This window comes from Cryptomeria japonica, chromosome 3, assembly GCF_030272615.1.
Source record: "Cryptomeria japonica chromosome 3, Sugi_1.0, whole genome shotgun sequence".
NCBI classification, from domain to species: Eukaryota; Viridiplantae; Streptophyta; class Pinopsida; order Cupressales; family Cupressaceae; genus Cryptomeria; species Cryptomeria japonica.
In genome coordinates, this window is record NC_081407.1 from 705,083,594 (window position 1) to 705,109,591 (window position 25,998).

General features: G+C 34.8%; 2 protein-coding genes across 2 annotated transcripts; both read left to right on the top strand.

Moving 5' to 3' along the window:
• Positions 1-4,023: 4,023 nt before the first annotated feature.
• On the top strand, positions 4,024-4,958 carry LOC131054191 (putative germin-like protein 2-1). Its single transcript, XM_057988654.2, has 2 exons — positions 4,024-4,222; positions 4,307-4,958. Exons 1-2 carry the CDS (start codon positions 4,096-4,098, stop codon positions 4,837-4,839), a joined length of 660 nt encoding a protein of 219 aa, XP_057844637.2. The 5' UTR covers positions 4,024-4,095; the 3' UTR covers positions 4,840-4,958.
• Positions 4,959-20,091: 15,133 nt separating this feature from the next.
• Positions 20,092-21,094, top strand: LOC131054217 (germin-like protein 1-1). Its single transcript, XM_057988676.2, has 2 exons — positions 20,092-20,353; positions 20,429-21,094. The coding sequence occupies exons 1-2, from the start codon at positions 20,227-20,229 to the stop codon at positions 20,959-20,961; spliced, it is 660 nt and encodes a 219-aa protein (XP_057844659.2). The 5' UTR covers positions 20,092-20,226; the 3' UTR covers positions 20,962-21,094.
• Positions 21,095-25,998: the final 4,904 nt, after the last annotated feature.

A 25,998-nucleotide genomic window follows, 5' to 3' on the forward strand; every position in this document is an offset into this window, starting at 1 on the left:
ATGTAGAACATCATCCAAAGACAATGGTACCTCCTCTAGAGACTAAGAGGCTTCCTTCAAATGTTGTTAATACATAGCCATAATCATCTCAAGCTCTAAAGAATGACCATGTAGAGAATAAACAATAGAGTCAAAATGTTCTCTTGCAACAACAGAAGAAGGATCATCTCCATAAAAGAGAATATGAATGTGATTAATGATATATTTTAAATATGAATTTTATGAATCTAAAACTAAACTTCCAATTTTTTTTTAAGTGATCTTATCATAAAGCCATCTTTGAAAGACAAGGTGATTCCTATTACATTGGATTATATGGAGTCCAAATTGTAGCAACACAAGTGTCTTCAGAAGAAACAATCAATGAAGGAGATGGAATCTTAGCACATGTCTCTTGAATCTCAAAAAATGAAAGCACTACAAGTTTCAAATGACCATACTGAATCTTCTCAAATGTTTCAACACTAGAAGTCATAGTGTTTAAATCAAATGAATCAACAATAGGAGAAAAATACGGGAAGGTGTAGACTTGAGATTAGCATTAAACATGCCCAACTACATCAATATATCTACTATGTAAATCTTGAATGATGAAATAATCAAGTGTGAAGTTAACACTCTTTCCTACTCCACCATGTGTGATTTTATAGATAGAAAGGATATTGGTTAACAATTAAGGCACACAAAGAACATCATTGAATGCTCTTTCATCCATGTTAATAGATGCCTTCCTATAAACATGCATATAAGTATTATTCTCAATTAGGATATGTGGTGCTAAAAAAGATTTAAATGAGAAAAACATACTATTTGATGAAGCCATATGATATGAGGCTCATGAATCAAGTATCAACCTATCTAAATTAAAATCTACAACTGCAACAACCGCTTTCCCCTTATGTTTGTCTATCTTAGATGATGAAGAATAAGAATAATGAACTCCTTGACATTGTTGAAGATATGTTGAATTGATTCTTCTTAAGAAAATGTTTTAAATCATCAATTTGTTTTAAATTATATTGACGTTCATCATGCGCCAATTTCTTGTAATATGCACATTTAGGGTTCTCCTTCTTAGATGATTTCCCTTGAGAGGGAGACGATTAAGATTCTTTAATTCACTTGTTTCTTTTTCTTCTTTTGTTTCTTATCAAGATTCCTTGTTTCTTTCTATACCTTAGGCTCAATTACCACAAATTATTAGTGTTTAGAACACTTTATTAGACCCATGTGAATTATCTTTGCTTCCTCTTGGATTAAGGGATTCGGAAAATCATGAAACTTAGGACCAATATATGATGCTCCCATAGAGAGACAATAGTTATGAAAGGCGGAAGCAAACACTGATTACTTAGGACCAAGCTTCCATAACATTTTAAGGATCAATTTTAAATATTCTTTCTACATATTGTGATACTTTAGCTATGTTCCTAATTTCCCAATTTCAAAGATGTAATCTTGAATGTAGTCAAAACTAATCCAATCAAGAATCATCAAATCATTATCAATCTAATATCCCCTAATCTTATCAATTTTACTATATAAAATTATTCAAGAGTCTCCCAAACCACCTTAGGTGTTTTACATGATTCAATATGAAACTAAAAAACAAACGAGAATAATGAATATATACTTCCAAGTGTTTTATCCCTTTCAATATCCAATCTTGGAAATATATTAGGATAAATTATTTGAGAAATTATTTTATTTAGATAGCCAAGGAAACCCTTCCCCATGAGATAATTTCTTATTGATTTATTCCATGATGGATAATTATGTGATGTTAGGAGTTAAATTTATGGTTTCCCATTTATTTAAACATATAAACATTGCAAGATTACCACCCAAATAAATCAAACAAGAATCCCCCATCAAAATATGATTTAGGACTTTATGCTTAGTGCATTTTTTAGGTGCTAGACGCTAAAAACTAGCAACTATACTTTATCTTGGTACATACATATGCAAAATTTGACTTGAAGCTCAAAGTATAATATCTACACAAAATATGATCAATCTGATTACACCACTATACAAATATAGGAGAAATCATACAATTAAATAAAATGTGCCCAAATGGAGCCCTATAAGGTCCCAAAATGAGGATTTTTCAGCAACACATCTAAGAATCTAGAATTTTCTTTTTTACAATTATTATATTTGTATGGTTGGGTAGGAAAAAAATTTCTTGAGTGCTTTGGGTAAAAATTTCCGATTTCAACAAATGGATAGTCGATCTTGGGGTTCTTGGGCCTTCTTAGCATGATGTTGGGGTTTACCTTGGCTCAGAATTATTAGAAATGTTAGGTTCTTTCTAAATCTTAGCATGATGATGGGGTCTATTTTGGCCCAAACTTATTAAAAATGGTAGGTTCATTCTAGATCTAACAACCATCTCCCAGCTTCAAACCCAAATAGATTTGGTCTTCAACATTTGATTTGGACAAAACAAAAGACTAATAAATTTCTCAAACCTTTTCAATCTAATGGTGATCTCAGATGTACACAATAATATTCTAATTTTGTCTTTCAATATAAATCAACAAAAACAAAACCCCCAAAATGTACCAAGATTTGCAATCTAGATGTCTCAAATAAGGCTAACAAGAAAGAATCCCACAAGCTCTACCACAGTGCTAGAATTGGTACAAAATGCTCTATACCATGCAAGATTGGTTGAAGATTATAGGTACCCAAGATCTAAGCACTTCATGAAAGCACAAGAGATATCAACAGTGAAAGAACAATGATATTCTATCAGGAATGAAAATGATAAATTGGTATGGAATAATGTTAAAAAGGGGACCTCTTGGTTTTATTGGCCAAGATCAACATAGGATAGCATAAGATTATGACACATGTCTTAATTTTATGACTTGAGATATAAAGTGATAACTTATCATCCACTTAAGGTGAAAAAGTTATAATATGATAACTATCCACTCAAAGTGAGAATTCCACTTAAAGTGAGAAGATTCGTATGATTTTGCTATGTAAACTTAAGTAAGATTGAGGGATTAGGTCCTAGTTGTCAAAATTACTAGGTAGAACACTAGGCATAATATTCAAAAGAGAAGTAGGAGTTATACATAGTTTCCGGTAGTTTAGTAAACATGTTATTTTGAATTTAGAAAAGCATATGATGTCTCCTATAATATCTAATTACAACATACACTGGACTTCAAATGGGATATATATTATATGATGTCTCCTATAGTTTCCCGTAGTTTAGTATAGAGCTTTCACAAGTCATATATCCTTTGATCTCACGACTATAAACACTATGACTATTGAAGAGGTTGGTGCCCTATGTATCGCAAGTCTTCCAAAATAAAAATTTCCTTTCAATATTGATATGATCTCACAAGCCCTGGTGAAGTTCTACTGTACAAGGAATGAAGAGATCTTAATAACATGAAAGAAAGATTCAATGTAATATTTAGTCCTCTGAAAAAAATATGTGCTTTCTCAAAAAATCCTGTACGCATTTTTATTTCCTCGAATAGAAAAAAAAAGCAGATTTGAATGAGTCCTCAGCTGACGGCTCACCTGATTGCCAAAGTATGGCCTAGCAAACCCAGTTTTTGTATTGTTCAGAGTACTCAGTCATGCTAACAGATGAGGGTTAAAAACACGAAGTCAAGTCGAATGATTGAATGTGGAGTCGTAAAGCTTTAGCCCAAAGAATTTTTCTTACATTTTTAGGATAATGATGAAAGATGATGCTTAAAAGCACGCAGTCAAACTGAATGACTCATTGCAGAGTTCTGAATTGTCACTGTAAATTTTAGTCAATAAAATAGATAACTATTATCATGTTTCAATAGAAACGAGCTGTGAAATTATTACTAATTGACTGTCTTTAAAATTTATAATATTTGAGTAGAGTGTTTAAACTATACTATATTTCTTTACCTTATCTCAAAAATTCAAAATGTAAGCAGTGATATTGAATTATTCATAGTGGAGTTGTTAAGTTTTCGGCTATATAAAGCATGTAATGAACCTCTAATACCCAATCCAAAGATACATAAATCTTATCTTTTCCTGTGCTCTGTGCTGCTTCTGTGCTTTGTTTTACAAAGATATAATAAAATGGTTAATCCCATGACTTACTTGACGCTGGGACTTTTTCTGCTGGCATGTCGTTACAACCACCATGTCATGGCGGAGGATCCCGATCCTTTGCAGGACTTCTGTGTTGCAGATGAGAAAAGCAAAAGTGAGTTTAATACAATACCTTTCTTCATTATACATATGTCTCCTTCTGTTTATAATGTGTCATGCTAACAAATGGGTTTCACAGTTTTTGTGAATGGGTTCGTGTGCAAAAACCCAAAGAAAGTTTCAGCAGACGACTTCTTCTTTCGTGGACTGGGGCAACCCGGGGACACCAACAATGCAGTAGGCTCTAACGTGACAGCGGCAAACGTTATGCAGATACCAGGCCTTAATACGTTGGGTATTTCGTTGGTTCGCATCGACTTTGCAGTGGATGGAATAAATCCTCCTCACACACACCCAAGAGCCACTGAAATTCTTGTTTTACTGGAAGGCGAGCTGTTTGTGGGGTTTGTTGATACCAATAACAAGCTTTTCAGCAAGAAGTTGGAAAAGGGAGATGTGTTTGTGTTTCCCAAGGCGCTTGTGCATTTCCAGCAGAATGTGGGGAAAGAAAATGCAGTGGTGATATCTGGATTGAGCAGCCAGTTTCCTGGAGTTCAGACAATCGCCAATTCTCTCTTTGGAGCGAAACCCCCCCTCCCCGATAATGTTCTGAGCAAGGCCTTCCGTATCAGTTCAAAACTAGTGGATTCAATCCAGGCCAAATTCGACTAAGATAAAGTATTAGACTCTTTATAGTTTTGTACTGAAATAAAACCAAAGTCGTTGTGGTCTACTAAATAAAACAAGGAGCATAATGAATGGCCTTGTTAACCTAACGTATTTCTTCTGAGTTTAATATAACTATTTAGTTCTCATCATTGCCTTAGTCTTTGTTATTCTTGACTTTTGACTATTGAACTATTAAATCAATGATGTTTAGTTAGAGTGCAGAAGAATAATACTATTGACATTTTTTTATAAAAAAATCTACTTGACAATATACATCTATTGAAGAATCACTGGGCTATTGACCAATTAGGTCACAAAATGTTTTTGATTAAGGCAAACGGGTTTTACAGGGACCCGAAAACCAAAAGATTTACAATAACCAGAAAATAAGCATTAAAGTCCATAACCAACAGCAAAAGCTAAACGAACATGGGCTAAGCCCGCAAAATAGCCTACTAAACAAAAATGATTAAGACCAACAAAAACATAGACCTATTGATAAGAATGCAAGAGCTCTGCATTCTTCTGAATCACTTTCCTGTTGATAGTCTCCAACTCGTCCATGATAAATCTGGAGCTGCCTTGCTCCTGGTTCTTGCTCCTGGTATGGGTACATGAACTTGTCGTAGTATGGGAACGAGATATCTGACCACTAGTACCCTTCACTTTCTTTTTCTGCTTGGAATTTGAAGGAGTCACACTGGCAATGGGATCAACGCTGCAATCTGCAATCCATAATCATATTATTGACCTTCATCAAACCTTCTGAACTATTATTCATGGTGGCCTTGCTGATCTCAACCAGATTTTTTAGACTTCCTTTGATTTCTTCAACACTCACCTCCAAATTCCATATTCTACTTTCATTATTCAATTTCAACTTATCCACATCCTCACTAACTTTTTGGGTCAATTGGAGGATTTTCTCAGTTTTATTGTGTCGAGGGTTGTTTGTAAAAGTATCTACAATACCCTTTATACCCTTTTTTAGGACTTCAATCTCCATGCCCATCTTCCGGAGACACTCCATCTGGCTGTTGGCCGCAAGGGAAATGCAATCATCCAAATTTGGGTCAATGACAACCCTCCCCTGTTTCCTAGGATCGACGTCAATGGGGATTCAATCTTAATCTCCTTTTCACTATCTATGTTGCCTGCCCCCCTTCCAGATTTAGGCTTCTTTGATTTAGGCAAGACAAAGTCAATAGGCTTGGTCCCCAGATTTTTGTATTTACTAGCAGCCCACCTAGGGTGTTTGTTGCACCTACTACTGCTTGTCCCAGGGGTAATATTTTGAATGGGGCCCTCACCAGGAGGCAGAAAATACTCAGGATCATCAGACACATCTTGATCCTACCAGTCCTTAGCAAGCCCGCTATCTTCCCCTTCCAAATTCGTGTCATAAACCACCCGAACCTCCAGTTTGGAAGAAGAAACATGGGTTTTCATAACATGGGAAGGCTTGACTTCATGGGCCTTAGTATAATCCATAATGAGACAGATAAGGCCCTCATGGAGGACCGGGTTATCCACATTTTCAACATGTTTCTCTAGACTATGCTTTAAGGAAGAAAGAAGATAAAATGGAATGGAGATTTTCCTATCATGCCTGAAGTGATTAATATGACCAAGTGATAGGAAAAAATGCTCACATATCAGCCATCTGGTTGTAGACACCATCAATTCATTTGAAGATCCTTCTGGTTGTAGACACCATCAGCCATCTTCTGAACCCTATTCCACTCCTTCTTGTCGAAGAAAGTGGATATAGCTTCATCTGCAGATTTCCTTTCTCTATAGAACTTCCTTCCCTCCGTCTGCAGGCCAGTAATTTCAGCGATAAAGTCTTCATCAATCCTAAATTGTATGCCATAGACCTTAAGGATACCATTATCCCATCCGCTCACAAATTCTTTAGTGGCGCTTGACGAATTCCCTTTCAACCTTTCCATATACGACATTAGGCCTTCGTTCGAAATCTCATTCCAAACCACAAAATTCCTTTTCTAATTTTCAAAAGAAGTGGGTTTCATCCTATTCTTATCACCCCCCATGAAATGCACAATTCGGATAGAGCCAAAGAGCACACCCAGAACACTTAGTAGCAAACCTAACCAAAAACAAAAGAAGCCTCTAGAATAGCAATAATTGGGAGTCATGAAAAACTTCCACCAGACAAAATTATCCCAATGGCATTCAGTCATTATGAATTGGTAATTAGTGGCCAATTAATTCGGTGTCCCTTCTAGTTAGCTCGCACAGGTTTATTGGGAAACTTTCCATTTCTCTCCACCATTTAACGTCCACATAATCCACCCCAAGATTTTCCATATAATCGGCGGGGGCATTTCCTTCCCGATACGTGTGTGAAGCTATAAAGTCATCCAGGATGGCAATCATGATATGACAATCTTTGATCAAATGCCTGATGTTTAAGTAGAGTGATTAAGAATATTAGTAACTTCTTTTTATAAAAGAATCTAAGCAACAATTTTGCATGCTACACTATTTGTACTCTTCTAAAGTGAAATATACTCACAATCTGCATTAAAGACTTCATGATATTTTTTTGAATTGACCAGTATAAATGTCTTATTTGAAAAATCTCAAAAATAGGTAAATGTGTGGATTTCATTAAAGAAGAAGATAATTTAAAATTTACAAAATGTGTAAATAAGAGACTCATTCATAAAAGATAGCATATCTTTATACAAAATAATGCTTTCATGAAAATTCATATAAATGTTAGGCCTGGAATGAAGTCCTATCATATTAGAACACAAATTAAATTTTGAGATTATGACTATTATTACAATATTGTTTAGATTGTGGTTAAAGAAATAATACCATGCATTTTTCTAAAAACATAAGGTCAATATGCTTAGCATGAACATTTCTATAATGACATGACTATTCCAATTTATAGGCCCATTCTAAGTTATAAAGTGTCATAAATTGTTTAGTGAAATATGATGACCTATTTAATAAGAATTCATTCAAATTATCTACAAACATTCATCACTTCTATTATACTAGAAAAAAATTATGTTTATTTTTAAGACTATTTTGTATAAGAGTTTTATTATCTTTCAATCAAGAAATTTAAAATATTGATCATAAAAAGTGAAAAGCCTCATAGTCTTTTAATTTTAGATTATTTTTTAATGGTACCATATTAGGATACAAATTCTAAATAAAATAATTTGATTACAAGCATAATTTAGTCTTATAACTATGTGTTTTGTCATAAAATAGATTAATTTATAGAACTTGTTTGAATCATCTGATGGTTTTAATGAGTGTATTATCCACCTTTGGAATCGTAATGATTAATTTTAATGTATTGTATGATAAATTGAAACTATAATTTATATATATAAATCCATCTCACAATAATAAACCTAATTTGTTGTGTTATAGTAATCACCCTTTGATTTCACAACCAAATTCTGTAAAATAAGTTTAACTTGTTGGTTTGAGTGATAAAATAGATACCTATAAGAGTGAGTTCTATTTATTAATTATGAGAAACTGATTTGAAAAATTATAGTGTTGATGGACACATCATGATTTCTAAATATGGTGAGAGAACAACCAAATCTTGTTAAAATAATTCTGCTTGATGCAACATTGGATACTTTAAGATACTATTCTTATTCATGGATCAAAAGCACAACAATGGATTGAGAAAATAACCCCTCCCTTGAGAACAAATATCTCATAGTCATGTATGCATACTACCACTCTAACAAAAAATAATTCAAGAATTTTTCCCACCATCAATCATGGTACTAAATAAAAGAAAGATTGTAGAACATAAACACTTGTTATAAAATAAGATGAGATGAATATGTAGGAAATATGATCATATTTATAAGAAAAACAAAGTATACAATTTTTTTTTAGCATAATATAACATTTATCCTTGAAAAAAGTTTTCAAGAAAAAATTGAACTTCAAAAAATGAGAGAAATATATTAATAGCTCAATTTCGTGGAGGTTATAATACAAATCTGTGTCTAAGTACTCCCAACATAAAACAAAAACATATAGATCTAGATATATTTTGATAATGCAATGGTACTTTGTAATACACTATTTTATATCCATCTCAAGCACCAAATAAATAGGAGAATCTATTGGTTATAAATCTTCAAAGGAATAACAAAAGAAATTTCATGATAATTATGTAGTCATATGCTCTTCTACCTCTATTTTGATAACCAATATATAATAATTTGCATAATGATTTAAAAGATCTATGTAATGTCATAAATTGCATCCCATGCAATTTCACATTTCACGAGCCTTCCCTTTAGTTGTAATTAAGATAGTTTATGTTTTTAAAACCTTAATCCAATCTAAGAACACATACTTAGCCATCCTTCATGTCTAAGTCCTTGATTATTAGGTCCACAATGTGCTCAAATGCATGCACATGCCATACAAATGCCTGGGTGCCAAGCTAGCATCCCATTTATATCTATGTACTAATTTGTTGTTGGAATGTTACATTTGTTGAATTTGGTAGTGTAACACCTTTGTATGTCTACACTAATGTCATGAATAACTGTTTGTGCATAAAACTTTCCTTTTTGCTTCATTTTCCCTTTCTCTCAACTTTCTTGATTCTTTGAAACAATATTGGACATTTCTATTGGATATTGAACATATTCTTAGTATACTAGCACTCCATTTTTTTCCATCTTTTCACTACAAGAACTTCTACCACCAATATTATGACATCTTGCAAAGTTCCATTGTCATGAATGTTTATTGCTCATTTCAGTAGGATGCCTTTCTTTTGAGAAATGAATCCCTAAGATTTGCCTTTCATTCACTATATTTACATTATTAGCATATTGTTCATACTTGTTTTCTGTCATTATTTTCTATGATCTTGTCTAAGCCTATTTGTGGTGGTTGAAACACCAAAATGGGGATTTGACTAAGGCAAACCTCTTCACACAATTGCCCAAATTTTTTTCTTTGGTTTAAAGGCATCACAATTCTCTAGAATTTAACCTATAATTATTATATTTGGTCTTCAGGATTGTACTTTACAAATTGTTATCATAGTCCTTTGAACAGTCACAAAGGGATTTTGTTTTTAGCTAGAGTTTAGACAAAGATTATTAATATTTGACAATATTGAATACCACACATTCTAGGATAGAGATAGGAAAAATGCATAAGGTTGCATGATATTTTTATCAATGAACAAGGTTTTTAACATGACTACATTTCTTATTTTGTGTGATAATGAGAGAAAGAAAAAATATTACTTTATTTTTGTAACAAACCCTATGAAGGGTCTTCATGATTAGAAGCAAACTTGTGGACAATCTCATGAGAACTTACAAACCATTATTTACACCTTATTGACACTCATATTTTTTTATGATAGAACATTAATATATAGTCTTTAGTTCTCTTATTTCTAGATAGAGACAAGGTTTATGCTTGGGTTTACAATGCATTTGACAATAATCATGCAAGGGTTTTACCAATAGACAATCCATATAAAATTTTAATGCAAGACAAATTAATGACTTGCTTCTTGGCCCTAAATCTCTACTTTTGTCCTGTTCTTAATGAATGTTTTTACTCTAGATGAGCATTACAAAAGATTTCATACTTAGATCTTCCCGATGCTAAACCACCTCAGGTATGGCATGAGAATGAATTTTTCTTACTAGGTTTTCTTTTCACTTTCTCAATCTATTTCTAGAGCCAAGTATAAGAATTCCCTTCTCCCCCATAAAATGGTTGATTCTTAGGTTGATTCTTAGGCTCTATAACTTTTATCTTGCTTTAACCCCTCTTAGTGGGTCCTTGTTAAGTCTTCCTAGCCCTCGATGGACCCAAATTTAGTGGTTGAGCTTTTTAGGACCCCCATAGAAAAACCCAACCCCATAGCTAGTTCTAAACCTAAGCTTGTCCCTAGCTTCTTAAATCCTCTTAGAGAAGCCAAAACAAAGGACTCCCGTAATCCGCCTCCTAAGGATGTGGATCGATTGGAATTAGATGAAGAAGATGTGGATGAGGATTTTGAGTCCTCCTATGCTTCAGAATAGGACTAGTTCCTTATAGATTCTGAGGAGGTTTCCCCCATTCCCTTTGGTTAGGAGATTCCCGACACCAAGACTGGCCCTTCTGACTTAGAATCAAAGGTTTTGAAGCTGGAGGAGAATGTTGAGCGGTAGGACTTGGTGATTAAATGATTTTTATCACAATTCGATGTGGCTATCTAGAAGATTAACAAAATAGAGGCTATGCTTGAGGCCAACGCTAAGTTGGAAAAATGGGTCATGGAGGAGGATGAATGGGTTTTTGAACCTACGAGTAATGTGGCTTGGAAATTAGAGAAGTGGGATAAAGTTGAAGGAATGTTGAAAAACTTGAGAGAGAAGGTGTCTCAAAGAAATTAGAATAAGGATCTTATGGAGCCAAAGGAAAGCTAAGAGATCCTCATGAGTAAGATTGAGGAGATGTCTAAGAGAAGCCAGTAGATGATTATGAAGAAGTCGACTTCCCTATAGGTTATTTAGGAGGAAATCAAGCATTGAAAAGCCAAGCACAAGAGACATGCTTTATCCCCTTTTTCTTTGGTGGAGCTCCTTGCCTCTATTGTTAAAGACACTCCAAACTTTGGTAATCTAAACTCTAATAATGACTCAATAAAAAAACTCTCTTACTTTGATAGTCTTAGGTCTATGTATAGATTGGCAAGAGGGTAAGGCCTCTACCTTGTAGACCATATATTCATTTCTTTGGCAGTTGGCTTGTTTTTCAGTGGTTTTAAAATGCTGGTTTTATTTTTGGTCCTAGTCTATGCTTGGTGGTTCCTTGCTATTTTTTGCTATTTTTTATTTTGCTAGGTCGGCGTCTCTCATGCCACCTAGGTAGTTCTTTTCTATAGATATGTAATGGTACGGGCCTAACCCACCTTTAATTAATAAAAAAAACACATCTCTACTTACAAGTCTCAAGGAATCATATACAAGTTCTTCAACAACAAATGAACGCTTAATCTACATACAGTGATAGTTACTATCTATTCATGACAACAAAAAGAACTTAATAAGACAATAGAACTTGCTCGCTATTCTTGATCTCCATGTGCATGGAACATGAGAATCTCATCGTACCCAATAAACATTCCAATACATGTTTACTTCATTATAAATGATTTCATACAAGAAAATATCCTTCACCTAGATCTCCAAGGTACTGAAACTTAAACAAATAGTGGGAACAAGATATCGTGCATTCTTCATTAGTTAACATGGATATAAGATAGTGAGAGTTTGAAATGAGGGAGTTGAGAGAGAGGGTTTCAGGGGAGGCTGAAGGTGGGGAAGATGAAGCAAATGATGATGATCAAAACGGATTTTCTTTCCCTTGTCAGCACATGTGTTTTGATTGGTGTGTTTGGTTGGGGGAAGTGATGGGATGGGGGTGTGTTTGGCAGCCTGCAGTCTCCATTGGGTGCACTCTTCTTTGTTTTCAGCGTGAGCAGAGTTTTTGGGCAGTGACTCGGGTTTATTTTTCTATCTTTGACATCTATTTGGGTGGTGTTGGCGTCTTGGATGGGTTGTGGCCCTCGGTTGTGGCTGCTTCTTTGGGGCCCTATATTCTAGATAGGGTTATGTGCCTTCTGTAGTTTCTAGGCCTATTTCCCTCCGTGGAGATGATAGCTTTGGTTTTGTCTTCTGGCCTTCCTTTAGTGGTGGTCCTATTCATTTTGAGGTAGTGATAGGGTTGGCTGGAAATGCTGTGTCTTGCCATGCTGGGGTTGCCAATGCTCTTTATTTTGTGGTGCCTTTTCTTTTGTTTGAGAGGCCACTCTTGAGGTGTATTTTTGGGAGATTGGAAATCTTGGTCTTGTTTCCATATCTTCTGATCTATTCAAGAAGGATGTGGTCTATTCTTGCCTCTTTCTCATATTCACTCCTTCTTGCAGATTGTTCTCTTTGAAGGGATGGTTGAGTGGTTTGATCCCCGTAATGTTGTTTGATGTTCTTTCTTTGTGGGCTATTTTGAATGTTCCTATCTTTTTTGGCCCTTTGGTTGGCTTCCCACTTATTTTTTGGCTTCTTCCTCAACATCTTTGATTCTCTCTAGTTATTCCTATAAAGGTGGCTCAATCTTCTTTAGAGGTGAAGATAGATGGTGCTAGATATTACCTATCTTCTATTGAGGTGAAGATGTTTGCTACGGTTGGTGCTAGGAAATGCCATTGGGGAGTGGATGGTGTGTTGTCTCTTGGTTGTTTAGGGATTGAGATTGGTCTTTCTATGGATTTATCTCTTTTTTCTCCTATTGCGGTGGAGAGAGTGGAGGGTATGATTTTCTCAGTGGTACTCAAGGAGGAGGATGGTACCTTGTTTCTTAGCTATATGGGAATATAGAATAGTATTTAATTTGGTTTCTCTCCTTTGTCACCTATTGAGGTGGTGATCTTAGAGGGTACTTTGTGCTTAGGTATGTTCATTCTCAAGATCAAGGTTATGGGAGCCTATAAAAATCCCATTGTTTATAGTTGTTGGAGTTGTGTAAAACCCACTCTCATGGTTGACGGAGCCTAGAAAAACCCTATGTTTTTTGTTTCCCTTAAGGACAGGCTAGATGCTAGTAGTTTTCAAGGGCCCAATTTGGCCAATGTTTGTTTTTGGTTAGGGTTCAGCTTTGGGACTTTTTGTGGCCTGAAGATTCTATTACAAGTTATGGGAGCCTGGGAAAACCCTTCATGTTGGTTGAAGGTGCTTGGAAAATGTCAAAATCAGAGATCACTAAGAGGGGGGGTGAATCAGTGATCTACCAGAAACTTAATCTTTATCCACCAGTTTACAATGCATAACAGATAAGAACATAAAAATGTAATAACAAATACGCAAATCCACAACACCAAAATTTTACATGGAAACCTGGAAAGGGAAAAACCATGGTGGGGCTGGAACCCACAATATTCATATACTATGGCCAGGAGTACATAAATATTACATAGATGGGGAATGCACTTGCATTCAGGCTCATTGCTCAGAGCTCAGTACTCAATTACAATTGCTCAAAAAGCTACAACCTTCAGGGAAGTCTCACTGACTTACAATTTATTTACAATGAGTAAATACAATGAAATGAACTCTTAATCAACATCTGACAATGCAAAAATGAGTTTCGGTTAAGCTCTGAATCTTTGACTGTCTCTGCTCTGCTAAATACTCTATTTTTGTCTTAGTCAGCTACTAGTTGTTCTAAAAGAAAAATGCACACGTGAAACTATGCTCAATTGCACCAAAACAGATCACCGCATCTATATCACATCAAAAATCAATTGCCAAATCGATCTTATATATCTGGTCTTACCACGAAGGCAATCTCCTTCAAGTCGGCTTCAATAAGTGTAATGTGTAGATCAAGTCAGCTTCAATCTCAAACAAAACATAGCACCAAGTACAAATATTATAACCACATGCTTCCTAAAGGTATATCCAATCACGGAGATCATAAAAATAATCACCAAAAACACTGTAATCACCGGAGATCATTTCGAATCAAAACATTACCGAAATACCCCGTTTAACCTTATTTTACCAATTAACTGCCTACCAGTTCCGACCAACTTCCGGATAAGATGGATCACGACTGCCAGATCAAACCACCAAGAAGAGTTTCCGTCAATGACAACCCTAAACAAATAATCGCCCACCGAAAGTCACTAGAAGTCACCAGATGAGTGTCAATTGCCAACAAAATATTCCTCTTTCTTTGTTATTTCAAGTTCTTTTGTCTGCTGACTTAGTTCCTCTGCTTGGACCAACCTGTTTTGGAGAGATTTACTCTTGATGTTTGGTTGGAGTTTGTTTGGTTGTAGTTGCTCTAAATTTTTGATTAAAAGTTTTATGCAATCTTTGGTTTTTGGGCTCTGGATGCCCATAGGTCCATAAAGTTTCAGGTTCTTTTTAAAATCTGTTGTTCGCTATCAAGTAGTCTAGTCCATTATACAATGACAATTCTCTGATTGTAAGGGTTTTGGGGCCCCTTCAAAACCTATTATATCCTAATAAAAAACATGGATATAAGATTGAAAAAACTAGAATAGCCTCCCTTCTAGAGTCCCACTGAATCTTGATGGTAGTCCCAACATCCATGATAACATGCAAAAAATGATGCAAGGAGCCCCAAAATTATAAAATCTTCCTAAAATGTTGACCTAGTTTAAATGGGACTCAAACTCTTTCCATATGAGGCTTCCTTCAAATGCATATAATGTTGATTTGGACAAAGTAATAAGACCTTTTTGAATATTCTTGAAAAAATTAATTCTTATTGAATGTTTTAACATTTTCCAAAAGATTAAAGGCACAACTTTTGACCATGACTTATCACCTTGAAATGTGAAAAACACTTCACAAAATTTTAGCTTTGAAGACATTTACAAACCAATTTAAGTCCTAGGACTAGATACATGAGTATAATTTCTAGTAGAAACCTTATATTTAGCTATTTTGGTAACACATCTCTACTTACAAGTCTCAAGGAATCATATACAAGTTCTTCAACAACAAATGAATGATAAATCTACATCTAGTGATAGTTAGTATCTATTCATGACAACAAAAAAAACTTAATAAGACAATAGAACTTTCTCGCTATTCTTGATCTCCATGTGCATGGAACATGAGAATCTCATCGTATCCAATAAACATTCCAATACATGTTTACTTCATTATAAATGATTTCATACATGAAAATATCCTGCACCTAGATCTCCAAGGTACTGAAACTTAAATAAATAATGGGAACAAGATATTGTGCATTCTTCATTAGTTAACATGGATATAAGATAGTGAGAGTTTGAAATGAGGGAGTTGAGAGCGAGGGTTTCAGGGGAGGCTGAAGGTGGGGAAGATGAAGCAAATGATGATGATCAAAATGCATTTTCTTTCCCTTGTCAGCACATGTGTTTTGACTGGCATTTTTGGTTGGGGGAAGTGATGGAATGGGGGTGTGTTTGGTGGCGTGTAGTCTCCGTTGGGTGCACTCTTTTTTGTTTTTAGCACGAGCAGAGTGGTGGGGCAGTGATTCAGGTTTATTTTTCTATCTCTGACATCTATTTGGGTGGTGTTGGCCTCTTGGATGGGTTGTGGCCCTCGGTTGTGGTTGCTTCTTTGGGGCCCTTTATTCTAGATAGGGTTCTGTGCTTTCTGTAGTTTCTAGGCCTGTTTCCCTTCATGGAGATGATAGCTTTGGTTTTGTCTTCTGGCCTTCCTTTAGTGGTGGTCCTGTTCATTTTGAGGTAATGATAGGGTCGGCTGGAAATGTTGTGTCTTGCCATGTTGTGGTTGGCAATGCTCTTTAGTTTGTGGTGCCTTTTCTTTTGTATGAGAGGCCACTCTTGAGGTGTATTTTTGGGAGATTGGAAATCTTGGTCTTGTTTCCATATCTTCTGATCTGTTCAAGGAGGATGTGGTCTATTCTTGCCTCTTTCTCATATTCACTCCTTCTTGCAGATTGTTCTCTTTGAGGGGATGGTTGAGTGGTTTGATCCCCCTAATGTTGTTTGATGTTCTTTCTCTGTGGGCTATTTTGAATGTTCCTATCTTTTTTGGCCCTTTGGTTGGCTTCCCACTTGTTTTTGGACTTCTTCCTCAACATGTTTGATTCTCTTTGGTTATTCCTATAGAGGTGGCTCAATCTTCTTTAGAGGTGAAGATAGATGGTGCTAGAGATTACCTATCTTCTATTGAGGTGGAGATGTTTGCTACGGTTGATGCTGGGAAATGCTTTTGGGGAGTGGATGGTGTGTTGTCTCTTGGTTGTCTGGGGATTGAGATTGGTCTTGCTATGGATTTATCTCTTTTTTCTCCTATTGAGGTGGAGAGAGTGGAGGGTATGATTTTCTCAGTGGTACTCAAGGAGGATGATGGTACCTTATTTCTTAGCTATATGGGAATATAGAATAGTATTTAATTTGGTTTCTCTCCTTTATCACCTATTGAGGTGGTGATCTTGGAGGGTACTTTTTGCTTAGGTATGTTCATTCTCAAGATCAAGGTTATGGGAGCCTATAAAAATCCCATTGTTTATAGTTGTGGGAGCCGTGTAAAACCCACTCTCATGGTTGATGAAGCCTAGAAAAACCCTATGTTTTTTGTTTTCCTTAAGGAGAGGCTAGATGCTAGTAGTTTTCAAGGGCCCAATTTGGCCACTGTTTGTTTTTGGTTAGGGTTCAGCTTTGGGACTTTTTGTGGCCCGAAGATTCTATTACAAGTTATGGGAGCCTGGGAAAACCCTTCATGTTGGCTGAGGGTGCCTAAAAAATGTCAAAATCAAAGAACACTAAGAGGGGGGGTGAATCAGTGGTCTTCCAAAAACTAAAACCACAAACTTAATCTTTATCCATCGGTTTACAATGCATAACAGATAAGAACATAAACACGTAACAACAAATACGCAAATCCACAACACCAAAATTTTTACGTGGAAACCCAGAAACGAAAAAACCATGGTGGGGCTGTAACCCACAATATTCATATACTATGGCTAGGAGTACATAAATATTACATAGATGGGGAATGCACTTGCATTCAGGCTCACTGCCTAGAGCTCACTACTCAATTACAATTGCCCAAAAGGCTACAACCTTCAAGGAAGTCTCACTGACATATAATTTATTTACAATGAGTAAATACAATGAAATGAACTCTTAATCAACATCTCACAATGCAAAAATGAGTTCCGGTTAAGGACTGAATCTTTGACTGTCTCTGCTATGCTAAATACTCTATTTCTGTCTTAGTCAGCTACCAGTTGTTCTGAAAGAAAACGGAGCACGTGAAACTGTTCTCAATCAGACCAAAAGAGATCACCGCATCTATATCACATCGAAAATCAATCACGAATTCGATCTTATATATTTGGTCTTACCACGAAGGCAATCTCCTTCAAGTCGACTTCAATAAGTGTAATGTGTAGATCATGTCAGCTTCAATCTCAAACAAAACATAGCACCAAGCAAAAGTATTATAACCACTTGCTTCCTAAAGGTCTTTCCAATCACGGAGATCACAAAAATAATCACCAAAAACACCGTAATCACTGGAGATCATTCTGAATCAAAATATTAATGAAATACCCTGTTTTACTAGTTAAATGCCTACCAGTTCCCACCAACTTCCGAATAAGATGGATCACGACTACTGGATCGAACGACCAAGAAGAGTTGCCATCAATGACAACCCTAAAAAAATAATCGACCACCGAAAGTCACCTAAAGTCATCGGATGAGTGTTAATTGCCAACAAAAATTTCCTCTTTCTTTGTTATTTCAAGTTCTTTTGTCTGCTGACTTAGTTCCTCTGCTTGGACCAACCTGTCTTGTAAAGATTTACACTTGATGTTTGGCTGGAGTTTGTTTGGTTGTGGTTGCTCTGAGTTTGTGATTAAAAGTTTTATGCAATCTTTGGTTTTTGGGCTCTGGATGCCTGTAGGTCCATAAGGTTTCAGGTCCTTTTTAAAATCTGTTGTTCGCTACCAAGTAGTCTAGTCCATTATACGATGACATTTCTCTGATTGTAAGGGTTTTGGGGCCCCTTCAAAACCTGTTTTATGCTAATAAAAAACATGGATATAAGATTGACAAAACTAGAATAGCCTCCCTTGTAGAGTCCCATTGAATCTTGATGGTAGTCCCAACATCCATGATAACATGCAAAAAATGATGCAAGGAGCCCCAAAATTATAAAATCTTCCTAAAATGTTGACCTAGTTTAAATGGGAATCAAACTCTTTCCATACGAGGCTTCCTTCAAATGCATATAATGTTGATTTGGACAAAGTAATCAGACCTTTTTGAATAGTCTTGAAAAAATTCATTCTTATTGAATGTTAAAACATTTTCCAAAAGATAAAAGGCACAACTTTTGATCATGACTTATCACCTTGAAATGTGAAAAAACCTTCACAAAATTTTAGCTTTGAAGACATTTACAAACCAATTTAAGTCCTAGGACTAGATACATGAGTATAATTTCTAGTAGCACCCTTATATTTAGCTATTTTGGTCTAAGAGCATAAATAAGTTAATGAGTGTAAGACAAGAAAAACAAGTATGCAAATGCTCTATATGCAAATTTTAATGCATTAGATTCTTTTGAAGTTTCAAATCAAAGTGCAACTATAATGATTTCTTTCTAATTATGGAACATTCCTTGTTAATATTAGATGATTCCTTTTTTTTTTGGAGATGAATTTAAGTGTACGAAGAAATGTTTTTAATTTTCAAGATTTACCAATAAATTATACACACATGTAACAAATCATCTAATAATATTCAATGAAATAACTTAAAATTAAACCGTACACCACGCAATTCATCAAAGAAAAACAATATAGAAATTATGAGACACAAATTAAAAAATTAGTTATGGGTTAAAACTAGATCCACATAAAATTAAAATAACATGTAACTCTATAAAAATATAGAAGTAAAAATAAAGAATAAGCCAAACTTAATACACTACTATACCCCTTATTAATATATAATTGCATTGTATCCATCTCATCCAAATCAATGCAGAAGTAAACGGAAATTGATATGCTATAACACAATCTAACATTTTCGAAATGACTAATGTAACTAGGTTGATTGTAATATACAGGCGTTTTCTGGAAATTAAGAAACATATTAAAGAATGCAGCAAATTTAAAGTCAAATACACAGTCGGAAGAATAAATATAAAAGAAGAAAGAGTATCTCCTTATCCCAGTTTTAAGCCGAGATTATCCCATCAGCAGAGATTAATCTATATGTTATTTCAGTTGAAAAACCAAAATTAAAGCTTCCTATATTGAACGACACAGAGAATATAGAAAGTGCCAGAAATAGAGAGAGTAGAGAAATTAAAGCTTCTTATTATTAATGTAATACTGCAATGCTAATTAAATACTGGAGTTGGTGACCGACCATCGCTATTCTCCCAACGAAATATCGTGGTGCTTCATTTTCGAATAAGGTAGAAATATCTTATCCCAGACCGAAAACAGATTATTGTCATCTTTTCTCCACAGAAGAAGCTATCCATATTTTCAATACGTCCTTGTCGGTGATTAGGTTAGAAGTCATGTTTTAACCAAATTTCAGTATGGTTAGAAGTCATACATAATCACTCCAATCTGAAGACATTCAAATAAAGAAAGTACAACTACCCTCCAGAAACTTTATTATATTGCAAGCCGAGTTAGAATATAGGCTGTAAAGATGAAGTATGACTGATAGAATGCTTAAACTTTCGGCTATAAAAAGCATCTAATTGGCTTGTAATACACAATTCAAACACATATTTGTCTCCTGTTCTGTTTGCTTTTTTGTGTGTTTCTACTGCAATGGCTAATCACATGATTTTCTTCACGCTGGGACTTTATCTGCTGATATGTTGTTACACCCACAATGTTATGGCATATGATCCCGATCCCTTGCAAGATTTCTGCGTTGCAGACAAGCAAAGCACAGGTGAGTATATTACTTTATATAGTTGTGTAATCAGATTTGCTTATTGGGTGTGTTCCTAACAGATTTTTTGAACAGTTAAAGTGAATGGGTTCGTGTGCAAAGACCCAAAAGTGGTTTCAGCAGACGACTTCTTCTTTGCTGGACTTGGGAAAGCAGGCAATACAATGAATGCCGTAGGATCCAACGTAACAGCGGCAAACGTTATGCAGATACCAGGCCTTAATACGATGGGTATATCGTTGGTCCGCATCGATTACGCAGTGGGTGGAATAAATCCTCCTCACACACACCCAAGAGCCACTGAAGTGCTTTTTCTTATGGAAGGTACGCTTTTTGTTGGGTTTATTGATACCGCTAACAAGTTTTTCTCCAAGACGTTGGAGAAGGGAGATGTGTTTGTGTTTCCCAAGGCGCTGGTGCATTTTCAGCAGAATGTGGGGAAAGAAAATGCAGTGGTGATCGCTGCATTGAGCAGCCAGTTGCCTGGAGTTCAGGTCATTGCCAATTCTCTCTTTGCAGCGAATCCTCCTATTCCGGATTCCGTATTGAGCAAGGCTTTCCGGATCACACAACAGATTGTAGATTTCATTAAGGGTAAATTTGTGTAGAATCAAGTTTGTGGGGTCTATGAAATAAAACAAAGAGGAAAGGACTTGGGCAGACCAACTGTACCGAATCTTTGTTCATAGTTTTTGTATTGTCCGTTTAATAAAACTGCTCTTTATGTCTTCTTTCGTATTATTCGTTGTATCTAGATTTCTATTCGAATCGAGTCCCTACATTTTAGGGTACACCCATTAGAATTATGAATATAATAATAATAATGATAAAAATAAGTATGATTTAAATTTTGTATTTTTCACTAAAAGCATTACATTTGTATTGCATTGATTTTAGTTTTAAAATCTACATTATACTTTCCAATAAGTTACTTTTGTCCGTAGAAATTTTATTTATTGTAGTTCTTGTATTAGTTTTATTTAAATTAGGATATTAACTAAATCTAGCTTAGAAGACAAGGAAAATATATTAGTCTGAATTTTTTGTTATTATATTTTTGCTCCTTCATCTATATATGCATAGAGGGTAGTTAAGTATATGGTAAAGTAATATAAATTTAGACATGTAAAGTAAATTCTTTTTAGCATTCATGTGTATAGATATGTGTAAAGTATTCATCATTCGTGAATTCTTGTCATAAGGAGTACTTTATTAAAAATTATAAAATAGAGAAAAAGTGCAATAACTTCTATAAACTATAATTAAGCCATCTTATTATATTCTTGCCAGCCCACCTTCTTCTTCCTTAGTTAGGGTTGTTAGTGAGATTTCACTGTCCCTTTCACCCGACTCTCTAAATGTTGATGACAAATCTGGTTGGATAGTTATACAAAGGAAGAAAGATGTAAAGTTGGCTAAGGTTATTGCTAATACTAATTGTGCTTAGTCCTAGCTTTGTTATCTCTTGGGTAAGTTGCTTGTTTACTCCTTACAATGTTTGGGTCCCATGAAAAGTTTTTCTTGCCCACGGTGTTTTGCTCAATTGCCCTCCAAGCCTTTGGTTTTGATGGTTTTTTATACTAATCCATAAGAGTTGGGGATTTCTAAATTTTTATTAATCAAAATATATATTTACAACAATATTCAATGTTATAAGAATAGTTAACTAACATGGCGATCAAGAGCGGTGGAGGAGGAGCTAGGGTTTCTTCTGGAGAAGGCAAGAATGAGGAGGATGGCAACACAGATGGAGATGGGTTTGCTGCCGTTGTTTGTGGTGGGGCTAGGTTGTAGGATGAGGATGGAGCTTTTGTGTTCCTTTGGCTTGGTGCATTTTTTGGTCTGTGTAGTGGTGTTCCTTCCCTTTTCACAAGGGGTTGCAATTTCTTAGTGAAATCCATTTTGCTTGAATGCGGAGGCCACCATTGGCTACATTATGGGTCTTTGGGAGGAATTTATTCCTTGTTCTTCCCTAAGTTTTGTTGTGGGTGGAAACAACTTTTTCCTCCCTTTGTCTTTATAGATCATGAATGTTTGGGGTAGCATCTTTGGTGGGGTTTTTCATGTGGGATCCTTAGTTTTGTGAGTTCACTGCCTCTTTGTTGATGGTTTTGGTATGGTTGTGGTCGGTGTTGGGTTGCTAAAGGGGTTCCTCGTGGGAAGCGGAGATTTTGTTCTTGTCATTCCCTCCCCTTTGTTTGGTTCCTTTCTTTTGGTGCATACATGTGGAGATTTGAAGTAGAGCTACTTTTGAGACCTATCCTCCTTTGTGCTTTCTATGATGGCAACCTCTGGTTGGAGCCAACGAATGTGTGGGTGCCCCTTCCTAGGGGACCTGTTGTGATGTGTACCCCTCTCCTTCGGTTGTGGGATCTAGTTTGGGCTATAAATTTGTGGCACCCTCTATGCCTTTGTCGAGGTATCATGTGCTTTCTCCAAACCTCCTTATGGAGAATCCAAGTTTGGGTGTTGACTAGGGGATTCCATTCTATGGGTTTTCTCTACTCCCTTGGCTACTCTTCTACTAGCATAAAGGATTATTTTAGTGCTTGCTTCTTTGCATTCAATAGGCCTATTGAGGTGGTCCTATGCACTGTGCTTGTAGGATTTACTATGTTTGTAGGTACTACGGATAATGGGCATATTGAGGTGGTCCATGATGTGTTCTTTGCAGGGATTTCCACCAACATAAGGTTTAGGGATGCCTTTCAAAACCCTTTGGATTGTTTTGTTCTAGTCCATTGCTTGGTCATATTGTTTAAGCATGTTTGGAATGGCTAGGTGTTCCTCTCATCACATGTTTTTGTTTGTGTTTTTGTTGGAGGAACATGGAGATCCTTCAGGTAAAAGGTTGCACGAAGCCTTTAAGAATCTGTTGGGTGTTGTTTTCTACCTTGGCTCCCATGATGCCAACATAAGGGGCTTTGTTAGGAAGATGGTTTGGGGTGGTTTTCTAAATCCCTCTATTCTAATTAGGCGACTTTAGTTTGTTGGGAACCTTGTTCCCACCGGTTAGTTGCTCTGATCAAAATATCGTTTCAAAAAAGGGACTCTCCTTTTTTGGTTTTTGAGGTTTTGTAGGTCTCACTTCTTGTAAGATCCTACTTGTGTGCCTGTGTGGTGGTTATGTAAAGGTTCTGGCCTATCCTGGTTTAATCTATTTAGAACTTTATTTAGTGTTACAATATAAAGACATGTCTCACATTTTTACCCAAGTGCATAATGACATATAATGTTAAATTTTTTTTCTTCTTATTCTAAGAAAAACATAATTATTAATGCAAAGAGGAGACATTCTACTAATAATATTTGAGATTTCTTATGTTGATTTTATTTCTAATTTGTATAAAAAAACACTTAAAATTTTTCTTAATGTTGAACTATTCTTTTATTGATAACAAATACAAAATTTTTAATTTTTAGTCTACATATTTTATTTATTATTATTCTTTTAAAACTAGAATATATAATGTATACATATTTCCTTAGAAGGTTTAATATTTTACAATACTCCCAAATTGGATTTTTATTAAAAGGAGGAAAAATACATAATCACATGGAAATGAATTCACAATATATGTTCACAACAACATAAACATGCTAAATTAGCAATAGAATGGTGCATGGGAGAGGGAAGGGCATAGCGGATAGGGTTTCAAATAGAGGCCTAGTATGGGATTCAGAGGAGGAAGATGGTGGCTCAGATGAAGAAAAAGATGGTCGTGCAACTGCTAGAGGTTGTTATTACCTTGGTTATGTGGGCATTTTTCTTATTGAAGAATATTTTTAGTTTGCAATGAGATAAGAGAGATTGCAAAAAACACATAGTGAGATCTATTATAACACCAGATACGTTGGCGTCAATGACAACATAATTTAACAACTCATCTTTCCAATAGTGACAACTTCAACATGAAGAGTGGGATCCTGCCCACTAGGATAAGGAATATGACTGACTTCACACACATCAATATAGACCTTTGACACTTTCTTTGAGACAACAATGAGACCATCTTGAGAAAGATTTGATTCTCCATTAGAATAATTCTCTCTAGCACTCAAACTATGGGGGTCCCATCCAACACTTAATAAATCACTTTAAATTTAGTTTTTTGTTCTCTATGTTTATTTGTTGCTGATTTGAACTTTATTGAAAAATTATTTGTTGACATTTTTCAATTAGCTATGAAGGGATTGCTTGAAATAAAAATAATAATATTGATGATATATTTTCTAGGTATTTATATTTTTCAATGAGATAATCACATTTTTTTATCAATATAAGTATACCAAGGATGCACTAAGAGTGTTTAAGATGTTGAATTGTAGTTGAACACTAGCACACATCTCAATAGGAATGAAAGTAAGAATAGAAGATAAATAGTCTAATGTAGATCTAACAAGGTTCAAAAGACTTGTTGAAGGTTTAATGTACCTTATAACCTTAAGACTCAATACCATATATGGTGTTAATCTAATCTCAAGATATTTAAAGTTAAGAAAAGGACTCACATTTTGACAAGCTGAGAAGAGAATATTGAGATACATCAAGTGGAAACAATAAGGCATGGAATACAATATCCTATAAATAATTATTTTGGTTTGATTAGTTATATTGATAGTGATTTAATATATGGTGCAAATGATAGCAAGAGTATTTCTATGCGTTTTATTTAAATTTGGGATCATTTTTTCTTTCATGGGCATGAAAGAAGCAATATATAGAGAGGATTTCACTAGTAAAAGAAAAATATATAGTAGCAACATTAATAGCATATCAAACAATTTGGATGAGGAGAGTATTGGCAAATTATTACACAAACAAGAGGATCTATAACCAATCTTTTGTGATAATACATCAAAACCTATCTTATTGAAGAATATTTTCTTTCATAAGAGGAGCAAGTATATTGATACCATGTACCATTTTATAAGGGAAAAATTTGAGCAATGAACAAATCTATCTTGATTTTTGTATATTTGAAGACCAGTTAGTAAACTTATTCAAAAAGGTATTAGCAAAAGAGAATTTTGAAGATAAGACAAAATAAAGTGTTAAGGATGCTGAAATAATCAATGGGAAAATTAAATGGTAGTGTTGAAATATGTAATTTCTCCCACCAAAATGAAGTCATTGTAAACAAAATGTAAACGAATATTTTAAATGCTTCTAAAAGTAAGAAATATATTCATGTCGAAGATATTCCCTATATGAAATATGAAACCTACATTTTAAAACCATGGGATAATAACTGGGGAGAAGGATGCCAGACAAATCAACTAACCGCATTTGTATGCTTGAATTTATATTAATTTAAAAAACAAAACTTATATGACAAAAAGTTTAAAAAATATATTTTAGTATTATTAATTAAAATAGAATCTACATAACAGAAAAAATCTATCTTTTACTATTTTCTTCTTTTGATAACTTTTAACATTATCTTCTTTTATTACTATATTTTTTTTTAAAATTTAAAAATGAAAAAGAGAAAACTATTAAAAAAAAAGAATTTTATTTTTATTCTTTTAATTAACTTTTCATTAAGTTTAAAATTTATTTTAATTTTTTGTCATTTCATGAAATTACTAATATAGTAATTATAATTAATTAGATTTATAATTATTTGTCCAATTAAAGTTTT